The sequence below is a fragment of the Microcaecilia unicolor genome, chromosome 9 (genome assembly GCF_901765095.1).
Source record: "Microcaecilia unicolor chromosome 9, aMicUni1.1, whole genome shotgun sequence".
NCBI classification, from domain to species: Eukaryota; Metazoa; Chordata; class Amphibia; order Gymnophiona; family Siphonopidae; genus Microcaecilia; species Microcaecilia unicolor.
In genome coordinates, this window is record NC_044039.1 from 191,028,215 (window position 1) to 191,040,662 (window position 12,448).

The window sequence follows — 12,448 nt, forward strand, 5'->3', positions numbered from 1 at the left end:
CAGCATCCCCAATATTGAGAAAATTCCTTGTATGTGTACAGGAAGGGGTTAATTCCACTGGGCTTAACACCTCCAATAATTTTGAAAAGTTGGCGCCTATGGTTAATACTGTGAGGCGTTCTCTTGGGACTGTGGCATATCCAACAAATTATTTCAAAGAAATTCTCCATCGTTAGATGTGTAATCAAAGAAAAACATACCAGGCTAAGAAAGGTAAAAATAAGTCTGTTCCGGTATTTCTCTATCTCAAAATCTGAAGAGTACTGCAGTGAAACAATGGCCCCTATAGAGAAGAAAGAAAAACAAAAATTCAGAAAAACCTGAACATCATAACATCATCTCAACTGGCTAAATAAGTTATTACAGAGGCAGCAGCTTGAGTTCATGCAGTTGATTTAATTAATCTTCAACGGAGACTGTCATATTTGCAATATGGATACATATCACAAATCTAGGCATAATCTGTCTCTCTTTGTTAAATTGTACAGTGCTGCGTAACCCTAGTAGCGCTCTAGAAATGTTAAGTAGTAGTAGTAATCTGTATGAAGAAATGTGTCCCAGCAATTTGGGGAATGCAGTGTCTCAAAGTGTTCCAGAAAACTTTTTTAAAAAAGTGTCAATTCAGGTACTACTACTACTACTACTACTACTACTACTATTTAGCATTTCTATAGCGCTACAAGGCATACGCAGCGCTGCACAAACATAGAAGAAAGACAGTCCCTGCTCAAAGAGCTTACAATCTAATAGACAAAAAATAAAGTAAGCAAATCAATTAATGTGAACGGGAAGGAAGAGAGGAGGGTAGGTGGAGGCGAGTGGTTACAAGTGGTTACGAGTCAAAAGCAATGTTAAAGAGGTGGGCTTTCAGTCTAGATTTAAAGGTGGCCAAGGATGGGGCAAGACGTAGGGGCTCAGGAAGTTTATTCCAGGCGTAGGGTGCAGCGAGACAGAAGGCGCGAAGTCTGGAGTTGGCAGTGGTGGAGAAGGGAACAGATAAGAAGGATTTATCCATGGAGCGGAGTGCACGGGAAGGGGTGTAGGGAAGGACGAGTGTGGAGAGATACTGGGGAGCAGCAGAGTGAGTACATTTATAGGTTAGTAGAAGAAGTTTGAACAGGATGCGAAAACGGATAGGGAGCCAGTGAAGGGTCTTGAGGAGAGGGGTAGTATGAGTAAAGCGACCCTGGCGGAAGATGAGATGGGCAGCAGAGTTTTGAACTGACTGGAGAGGGGAGAGGTGACTAAGTGGGAGGCCAGCAAAAAGCAGATTGCAGTAGTCTAAACGAGAGGTACAGTTATCCTTTTTGCAAAAGCAGACCCATGAAGCATTTTTGTGGCCCCATGTTCACAAAATTCATAATGAGCCGCTTTGCATTTTGTATCACAGCAGCTCATGCATAGAAAACTATAAGGTCCATTTTGCAAAACTGAGGTCGGGATTTTCACAATTCTACTGGTATTTTGCAAAAGATTCTGCTGACTGCAGAGCCTTTTATAAACTATGTAAAAGGATGCACTGCGGTGCTTGTGTATTAGTTGGCATGTACAGTGGGAGCAGCCATTTTGTAAACATACACAGGCACAAAAAGAGTGCCATTGCTTTGGCAACTTCTGTGTAGAAGTGCTGGCCCTTTTGTGTGTTGTGGTGACACTTTCCAAACATATATGTACATAAGAGTAGCCATACTGAGTCAGAATAATGGTCCATCTAGCCCAGTATCCCGTTTCCAAATAGTGGCCAATAGGGTTTTTTTTTTTTGCGACAATGGATAGCAAAATGATTTTCTTGTGCCAGAAAGAAAAACATTGTAATTTATACCTGCTTTAAAAGTGACCAGCTGAAGACCCTTTGTGGTTTTGCTAAGTTGGAGAGTGGAGAGCTGGAATTGTTGGCTTGTGAGAAAGAGTGGGGACAGTGGCGTTCCTAGGGTGGCTGACACCCGGGGCAGATCGCCAATGCGCCCCCCCCCGGGTGCAGCGCGACCCCCCCCCCGGGTGCATTTTTACCTGCTGGGGGGGTGCCGCGCGCCTGTCGGCTTCGCTCGTTCCGTGCACCCTCTGTCCCGGAACAGAAAGTAACCTGTTCCAGGGCAGAGGGAGCACGGAACGCGCGGAGCAGATAGGCGTGCAGCACCCCCCCCCCCAGTGGCGTGCACCTGGGGCGGACCGTCCCCACTGCCCCCCCCCTTGCTACGCCACTGAGTGGAGAGTTGCTGAGTGGTCTCTTACCTTTGTTTGTTTAAACCAGTCTGAACCTTTGGACCTTAAGGTCATTGCCTCCCTTGCCTTTCTTGCCCCAGCACTTTTCAGTTAGTGCTAGTAGTCAATGCAGACCTCATCCAGTCCACTATCTCCAACTATCTTGGCCAGTTCCTCGATGCCTTCCACACCCACATCTCAGACTATGTTACCTTCCCCACACTACCACCCAGACCCCTCAGAACAACATGGATCTGTTTTACACCAAAAACTGCATCCCCTCAGTCAGTTGCTTCATTGACTGCACACACGTTGCACTCAGACCCCCCCTCCCCTCCCCCCTGGGCAGATGAGGAGATCTATAGAAACAGGAAATCATGTCACTCCATGAATATGCAGGTCATGTGTGATGCCCAAGGGAAGACTGTAGCATCACAGATGGTCGTGGCTGCACGTCACCCCATGACTCATGGGCATGATCTTGGAGTGAAAAGGGGGGGAGGGTATGCATAGGTGATGGTTTCCCTAAGGAGGGGTTTGTGTGCCACTATCACGTAGAGATTTGAAGGGCCCCCTGATTGGCCCTTGAGGGATGTTTCACAGGGCAGCATACCTAACTTTGGACCTCACAATGCTATATACAATCAATGTGGGGTTTGGCACAGAAGGTTGCTGTCCAACATCCCTTTCCCCCCCTCCCCTTTTCTTCCCATGTCATCTCATAGGTTTGGTTTTGGCTACAGCACATTCTAGTGGATATGGGGTTTGTGGGCACACTGTAATGAGAATAGCTACATACTCGGGCCGTGATCCAGGACAGTTCTGTCATTGGGTGCAATGCCAGTAGTACTTAAATAGGGCCCTGAGGTTCTCCCTTATGTGCCAAATCAGACCTGAATCTTCCAGCCGTATCTAATGGTAATGGGCCTTCTTCGCGTCACATACAGTATTTTTTAGTGACATGTTTTTATTTATTGCATTTATATCCCACATTTTCCCACCTTTTTGCAGGCTCAATGTGGCTTACAATACATCAAGAATAGTGGAAATATATTAGAAAATAGACATTTGGTGTACAGAAGGATCTTGGGTAACATGATAATGATAAAACATGATAGTAATCTAACAAGCAGATATTATAAGACAGTTCTGAATATATGTGGAGGAGTGGTGTATGTTCACATTTGTTGATCTGTGTGGTATGCCTTATTAAAGAGATGGGTCTTCAGTAGTTTGCGGAAGTTGGTTAGTTCGTAAATCATTTTTAGGTTGCGCGGTAGTGCGTTCCATAACTGTGTGCTCAAGTAGGTAAAGTTTGACGCGTGCATTAGTTTGTATTTTAGACCTTTGCAGTTGGGGAAGTGCAGATTAAGGAATGTGCGGGATGATCTTTTAGCATTCCTGGGTGGTAAGTTGTACAATGCTCCTCAGATAGCCTGTGACAGATGGCTACAGGCAGATGGGGAGAGGGGCTGGGGGGGGGGGGGGGATGCAGTACACAGGCATAGGTACTGTGTGAGCTGAGGCGGCCATAGGGACAGAGAGTGGCCTTTCTGTGGAGCATATGCACTGTTGCTGGGAGGTGGAGATGGGCAGTGAGGTAAACCAGGTGTGCCTTGGGGTTGTTCAATGTACTTTAGTGAGCTGCTGCCAACATTTCCATCAATATGTAGGCACGGGGCAGCATGCTGGCGCTGGGGGGAGGGGATCCAGCTATGTGCAGCCCCTCATTTCAGCATTGGAGGGTTAGCGGAGGGGGCCCCATAATTACTTTTCATTTGATATTCTGGACATTCTGATGTTTTGTTTTTCATTCTTATGGAAATTCAATAACATGTATTGCAACAGCAAAGGGAACTCACTGTATCTGCCCCTGCCTATATGTGTGGTGCTTACACATGACTGGTGCTGTGATGGTGGGGAGCAATGCTTCACATTCTCCTGTCCAAGCTACTTCTAATCAGTGGCATAGCAAAGGGCGGGGCGGAGGGGTGCAGAGAGCAGCCCGCACGCCTGTCGGCTCCGCTATTTCCCTGCTCCCTCTGCCCCGGAACAGGCTACTTCCTGTTCCGAGGCAGAGGGAGCAGGGAAACAGCAGAGCCGACAAGCGTGCGGCTGCTCCTAGCAGCCAAGAATCCACATGGGGGGGGGGTGATGCACTGGGGGGGGGGTGTCATTGCGCCAGGGGGGATGTCTTGCTGCACCCAGGGGGAGGTGCGCATTGGCGATCCGCCCCGGGTGGCAGCCGACCTAGGAACGTCACTGCTTCTAATGGATTTCTATGCTCTCATGGAGACATTGTGGGTGACAGAAGCAAAGAAAGGTCAGGCTCCCTGCGCAGAGATATGACTGGGCAGACTGAGGAATGTTCCTTCATGCGCAGGAGGTATATACGCACGTTTTGCACATGGAGGGCACTTGCTGCCATTGCTGCAGATATTTTCTTGATACAGGGATCAGTATCGCCGTTTTGCCTAGTGTATTTCCGATTGGCGGTGACATTTATCTTAAAACGTCTATGATGTTTACAGTGCATCCTCTCTCTAAACATTTTTTTGATGTGTTTTTGAATATCAGAAAACATTTATTTACTTCTTCCATTATGGATTTATTTTTTAAATGTTTTAAATGTTTTCCGATAAACGCTTTTCTCTCCATTTGGATGTCGTATCGAAAATGTCCCTCCGCATGATGCTCAAACTGTAATTCATTCTGCAACATTTAATATAATTAAAGAAATCAGTTGCAGTGTTTGCCATTGCAGTTCGTGATAAGCTGTGGCACTAGCCATAGGAATGATGGAATGAGGAATCTGAATATCTGGAAAATACACAAAGTCCTAGGGTAAAGTATCAAGGTCCAGCCATATAAAATGACGTTTCTTTTCTTTGATGCTCATATTGCTATTTGACTCAATCATGCCTTTCTTGTAATTTCCAGTCTCTCTGCTAGAACGAGAGTGTGATATTCAGCTCACAGCTAGACTTTCTCAGTCTAATAAATCTAATACATAGTAACATAGTAGATGACGGCAGAAAAAGACCTGCTCGGTCCATCCAGTCTGCCCAACAAGATAAACTCACATGTGCCATTTTTTTGTGTATACCTTACCTTGATTTGTACCTGTCTTTTTCAGGGCACAGACCGTATAAGTCTGCCCAGCACTATCCCCGCCCCCCAACCACCCACCCCACCTCCCACCACCGGCTCTGGCACAGGGGGTTATGTGCTCTCTTGGTAGCCGCATTGAGCCTGCCATGAGTGGGAAAGCGCGGGGTACAAATGTAACAAAAAATAACAAAATAAAGATACATTTTCAAGGTTAGAAATAGGTGATTAGGAAATGCTGATAGGTCATCTTACCACATATGTCACAGCAGTGTCCCACAGGACGTAGGGGGTGCATGCACACCACCCCAGGACACACATTTTCAGAGTGCTGCAGTAATGCAGAACAAATGTTTTCATGCTCCTTAAAAGAAATCAGATTCATAACATTATTTCTAATGACAGTTTGAATTGTCCTCTGTCATCTTCTGCTTAAGGGGATACTTTTCCCAACAGCCCACCCAAATGCAAAGTCCGCGGGTATTTTGTTCCTGACGGCTTTATATAAATATTCAATGGGAAAATCTGTGTATACCTTTTCTTTTAAAATTGCTCCTGGGCACAACTGGGCTGAAGACTTTTATGTGTGGGCTAAATTTGCTTGGGAAATAGCATGCCTAAATTTGTAAATTTCAAATTCCGCACAAAATACCTTGTCCTTCCCCTCCAGGAATGCCTAACCTGAACTCGTTTAAAAGGATGCACACTGTGAAACCCTGCATGTATTTTAGCAAGGTTAAGGAGAAATATCGTGCAAGCACTGCTGTAGGTAAATGGTTTTTGAAATGTTAATGAATTATCCATCCAGTATTGAGCAGTACTTATCCAGGTAGCGGCTGCAGCCATAGGAGCCAACTTTTCAAAATTATTGGAGGTGCTAAGCCCAGTGGAAATGACCCCTCCCTGGACACAAACAAGGAATTTTCTCAATATTGTGGGTGCTCAAGCACCCACAGCACCCACGGAGTCAGCTCCTATGGCTGCAGCTACATGGATTAAGTGTTCTTGATGGGGCTGTACTCTGAATTTTAGCAACGCTATCCACAGAAATCCTCTCTTGGTTTGCGGCCTGGCATGCTGCGAGGGCTTGTGTGCATCAATAGTTAACCATTGGTAGGGTAACTATTGGCAGGGTTTTCCAAAGTGGACAAGTCTCAGCTGAGGTGCCAGACTAAGACAAAACACCCATCTAAGCAGTCATAGTAAGTGTCAGTGTGTTGGCAGTGTAGGATCACATTTCTGCGACATTGGCAGCAATATTGGCTTTTACCTGTAAGCAAGAAAGGCCTAGCAATCAATTTCCATGTCCTGTTACGAAAACTCAATACAGTGGTGGAAATAAGTATTTGATCCCTTGCTGATTTTGTAAGTTTGCCCACTGACAAAGACATGAGCAGCCCATAATTGAAGGGTAGGTTATTGGTAACAGTGAGAGATAGCACATCACAAATTAAATCCGGAAAATCACATTGTGGAAAGTATATGAATTTATTTGCATTCTGCAGAGGGAAATAAGTATTTAATCCCTCTGGCAAACAAGACCTAATACTTGGTGGCAAAACCCTTGTTGGCAAGCACAGCGGTCAGACGTCTTCTGTAGTTGATGATGAGGTTTGCACACATGTCAGGAGGAATTTGGTCCACTCCTCTTTGCAGATCATCTCTAAATCATTAAGAGTTCTGGGCTGTCGCTTGGCAACTCGCAGCTTCAGCTCCCTCCATAAGTTTTCAATGGGATTAAGGTCTGGTGACTGGCTAGGCCACTCCATGACCCTAATGTGCTTCTTCCTGAGCCACTCCTTTGTTGCCTTGGCTGTATGTTTTGGGTCATTGTCGTGCTGGAAGACCCAGCCACGACCCATTTTTAAGGCCCTGGCGGAGGGAAGGAGGTTGTCACTCAGAATTGTACGGTACATGGCCCCATCCATTCTCCCATTGATGCGGTGAAGTAGTCCTGTGCCCTTAGCAGAGAAACACCCCCAAAACATAACATTTCCACCTCCATGCTTGACAGTGGGGACGGTGTTCTTTGGGTCATAGGCAGCATTTCTCTTCCTCCAAACACGGCGAGTTGAGTTCATGCCAAAGAGCTCAATTTTTGTCTCATCTGACCACAGCACCTTCTCCCAATCACTCTCGGCATCATCCAGGTGTTCACTGGCAAACTTCAGACGGGCCGTCACATGTGCCTTCCGGAGCAGGGGGACCTTGCGGGCACTGCAGGATTGCAATCCGTTATGTCGTAATGTGTTACCAATGGTTTTCGTGGTGACAGTGGTCCCAGCTGCCTTGAGATCATTGACAAGTTCCCCCCTTGTAGTTGTAGGCTGATTTCTAACCTTCCTCATGATCAAGGATACCCCACGAGGTGAGATTTTGCGTGGAGCCCCAGATCTTTGTCGATTGACAGTCATTTTGTACTTCTTCCATTTTCTTACTATGGCACCAACAGTTGTCTCCTTCTCGCCCAGCGTCTTACTGATGGTTTTGTAGCCCATTCCAGCCTTGTGCAGGTGTATGATCTTGTCCCTGACATCCTTAGACAGCTCCTTGCTCTTGGCCATTTTGTAGAGGTTAGAGTCTGACTGATTCACTGAGTCTGTGGACAGGTGTCTTTCATACAGGTGACCATTGCCGACAGCTGTCTGTCATGCAGGTAACGAGTTGATTTGGAGCATCTACCTGGTCTGTAGGGGCCAGATCTCTTACTGGTTGGTGGGGGATCAAATACTTATTTCCCTCTGCAGAATGCAAATAAATTCATATACTTTCCACAATGTGATTTTCCGGATTTAATTTGTGATGTGCTATCTCTCACTGTTACCAATAACCTACCCTTCAATTATGGGCTGCTCATGTCTTTGTCAGTGGGCAAACTTACAAAATCAGCAAGGGATCAAATACTTATTTCCACCACTGTAGATAGTGACAAGGAAACCAATTGCGATATAACGCTGGAAGATGAACCCCTCAAGTCAGAAGGCACTCATTGGGTTACTATGGAAGAGCTGAAGACTCTTCAAAGTAAAACCAGCATTTGTGAAGAGAAACAGTGGCAGTGTGATACAACAATACTACTACTACTACTAATCATTTCTATAGCGCTGCAAGGCATACGCAGCGCTGCACACCATACACAAAAAGACAGTCCCTGCTCAAAGAGCTGACAATCTAGATAAGACAGGCAGACAGACAGAACAATTAAGGGTAAGGGAATAATAATAGGTATGGGCATGCCTCTAGCAAGAATTAGATATCCAATTATACTCAACTTCACTTTACTAGATTCTCCATTAACATATCATATATGAAGATCTAATCAGGCGATTTTCTTATTGTTATGGGATCGTCAGATTAGCGAGTGTGCTTCCGTTTTGGCTAAGCTGAACCATGCAGCTTTTTAGGGGCATCACCGCAATCCTCATTGATCCTCAATTAGTCTTTTTTATAAAGTTTTTTTATGCTCATATTTTTCAACTTCCAAATTTTATAATAAATATAATAAATATCCGTTATTTTTCAATTTGACTGCCCCTATCGGTCTGACTGCTCACACGTCCTTTAGATTGTAAGCTCTTTGAGCAGGGATTGTCCTTCTATGTTAATTTGTACAGCGCTGCGTAACCCTAGTAGCGCTTTAGAAATGTTAAGTAGTAGTAGTAGTAGTTGAAAGATACTTAGCTTTCTCTGCTTTACTCAGCTTTAGTATAATTATTTTTGGAGACCCGTTTCCACCAACATAGGTCTATGTTTCGCTGTGTGCTGTGTCAAAGTAGTCTCCTTTTTCCTCATCGCGGCATTCTAGCAAGCACCTGACTGAAGGCCAAACACAGATCAGGGACAACTATCCTTAGGGTTGAAATGAGTTGACATCAACTCAATGACACATCCCAGCCCTATCTGAATAGTGTTGAAGTGAGCCAGAGGCACAGCCATAATGGAGCCAGGAGTTACACAGAGATTGGTGATTATATGTTATCTGAGCGGTTATGAGGATAACAAAGCTTAACATCACCATTAGCTGGATAATTGTGGCTCTGCCCATTATACCGCTATAATCAGTGCCTGTCTACAGGTAGCAGCCAGTACTGAATATTTAGGTATGACTTCAAATGCCATGGCCTGGTGTTTAAATGAAACACCAATCATGAAGTTTGAATACTGACCAGTATATTTAAATTTCAAATTTGATTATATGCCTTTTCATCAAGGAGGGTTACAATAAAAAAAAAATACTACACGTTAAAATAAAAATAGAATACACACAATCTCATTTAATACTCAAAGCATAATGCAATTAATTAGCACATCACACACAAATGTAAACAAAATAGGCACAACCCCAGCTGCTTCTGTTATGGTCAATTCTGGTGTGGGTTTTAGAGGCCTATAAGCTACAGGAATGTTAGGCCAAATTAGGCTTTGTTACATAGCTGTTCCAACAAGGCTTGTGTGTCTTTCTCATGTGCCCTGTGGAATGCCTGCTCTGTTTCCAACAAGCTTTCCTACATCCACGACCCCTTTATTACTCGTACTCTCCATCTGCTTGCACTAACTAAGACTTGGCTTTGCACTGAAGACTCTGCTGTCCTGTGTCATGGAGGTTACCTTTTCTCCCATGCACCTTGCCCAGTTGGCCACAGATGTGGTGTCAGGCTACTACTCTCACCCTCTTGTAGATTTCAACCTCTTCTTCCATCTTAGTCTCACTGCTTTTCTTCTTTCGAAGTCCACTCCATCCATCTATTCGCTCCTCTACCTCTCCGAGTAGCAGTCATTTATCAGCCCTCTGATAAGTCCCTTTCTTCCTTTCTCACTGTCTTTGACTCTTGGCTTTCCTTCTTTCTTGAACCCTCATCTTCCCTCATTCTTGAGGATTTTAACATTCATGCTAATGATCCCTCTGACTCTTATGCCTCTCAGTTTCATGCTTTAACATCCTCCTTAATCTTTAGCTGTGTTCCACTACCCTTACTCACCAGAATGGCCACTGCTATGATCTTGTCTTCTTCTCCAATTGCTCACTCTCCAATTTCTTCACCTTAGTTCTTTCCCTCTCTGACCATTATCTGATACCTTTTACTCTTAAACACCTTCCCCCACAGTCCCATCCAATCTCCACCATTTAGGAATCTTTGGGCAATTGACTCTTGCATGCTCTCCACCAGTATGCTGTCCAAGTCTGTCAATGAAGCTGTCTCTTCCTATAATAGTATTCTCTCCTCTGCTCTGGATACTCTAACTCCTGCCATTCCACATTCTGTAAGGTGTACAAAACTCCAGCCTTGGCTGACCTCTAAAATCCACCACCTATGTTCTTGTGCCCAATCTGCTGAATGCCTTTGGCTGAAATCCCATGCCCATGCTGACTTCATACATTTCAAATTCTTGCTGACATCTTTCCATTCTGCTCTTTTCACATGCCAAACAGAACTACTACATCCACTTGACAAATTCTCTTGGCTCAAACCCTCAGTGTCTCTTTGCTATACTGAACTCTCTCCTCAAAGTGCCTTCACCTCCAACTCCCCTTCACTTTCTCCCCAGACTATAGATGAGCACTTTCATGATAAAGTTCACAAGATTAACCTTGAGTACTCAACCAAGTCACCTCTATCTCTCCTTCCCCCAGTTCATTCTGTCAACCCTCCTTCATCCTCTGCCATCTTTTTTTCCTTTTCTGAAATCACTGAAGAGAAAACTGCACATTTTTTTCCTCCTCCAACCTGTTCCTCTGATCCTATTCTTACCCATCTATTCTCTTTCCTATTGTCATCTCTTCTATCTGTAATATCCTCAATCTTTCACCTTCCAGTGCAACTGTTCCTGATGCCTTCAAACATGCCGTAGTTACAACACTCCTCAAAAAACCTTCATTGGACCCTACCTGTCCTTCCAACTATCGCCCCATCTCTCTCTTCCCTTTCCTATCCAAGATACTTGAATGTGCTTGCTCAATGCATTTGTCTTAACTTTCTTTCATCTCAAGCTATTCTTGATCCACTTCAATCTGGCATTCTCCCTCTATATTCAACTGAAACAGCCCCTGCTAAAGTCTCTAATGACCTGTTCTTGGCCAGATCCATAGGTCTCTATTCTATTCTCATCCTTCTCGATCTATCTGCTGCTTTTGACACTTAATCACCACCTACTCCTTGATATGCTTGATTTCAGGGCTCTGTTCTTTCTTGGTTTTCTTCTGATCTCTCCCACTGCACTTTTAGTGTGTGCTCTGGTTGTTCCTCTTCCACTTCTATCCCATCAGTTGGTGTGTCCCATTTATGTCAGATAATTGAGTCTTTGCTGTATTTGCATCCATTTAGTCTGTTTATTTCTGTTATCTGAAAAGCAAATCTTTTGGGGCCTTCAAGGACCCAGGTTGCCTATGGTGGCAAGAGTGTCTCACACTCTTAGCACCTTGGTCTTCACTCCCAATCTTTGAGGGCCACCAATGTGTCAGGTTTTCAGGATCTCCCTATGAAGTTGCAGAAAGGAGATACGCATGCCTACTGCCTCCAGTATATGCAACTCTCTCTCTCATGCATATTCATTAGGAATATCCTGACAACCTGACTTCTTGGTGGCTCTTGAAGACTGGGAGTGAACACCAAACCCTAGTACAGGGGTTCTCAATCCAGACCTTGGAGCACACCCACCAGTCAGGTTTTCAGGATATCCACAATGAATATGCATGAGATACATTTCCATGCACTACCTCCATTGTATACAGATCTATTTCATGCAAATTCATTGTGTGTATCCTGAAAACTTGACCAACTATGATGTATGTCCTGAGGACTAGGTCGAGAACCCTTGCCCTAGTATGACAAAGTTAGAGTTCCGGAACTGTCAAGAACACAATGAAGGTGATCAGCAATTCTAGAACTGCTTGGTACATTCATTCGAAACTTACCCCACTGTTTCCACAGGTGCATCCTGTTTTGTCATTACATTTTGTGTTGGTCACTTTTGGTGAGCCCTGTCCATGGAATTGCAGCTTAGCAGTGTTAGACTGCATATACCGGGCGAAGTCTGCATCTCTGGTGAATTTCTAATGTTCAGACAAAAACAAATATAACATTGCAAAACACAGAATATGTTTATTTTTATTTATTTATTTATTATCACATTTATACCC

General features: G+C 44.5%; 1 protein-coding gene across 2 annotated transcripts in view; it reads right to left on the bottom strand.

Moving 5' to 3' along the window:
- The window catches only part of AMN (amnion associated transmembrane protein), a 98,487-nt gene that overhangs the window by 20,066 nt on the left and 65,973 nt on the right, over positions 1 to 12,448 (bottom strand). For both annotated transcript variants that reach the window (XM_030214303.1, XM_030214302.1), the window contains exons 6-8: positions 12,224 to 12,361; positions 5,566 to 5,674; positions 201 to 283 (exon numbers count right to left, since the gene is read on the bottom strand). In XM_030214303.1, coding sequence (XP_030070163.1) covers positions 201 to 283; positions 5,566 to 5,674; positions 12,224 to 12,361 — 330 coding nt within the window. The remainder of the gene's footprint in view (positions 1 to 200; positions 284 to 5,565; positions 5,675 to 12,223; positions 12,362 to 12,448) is intronic.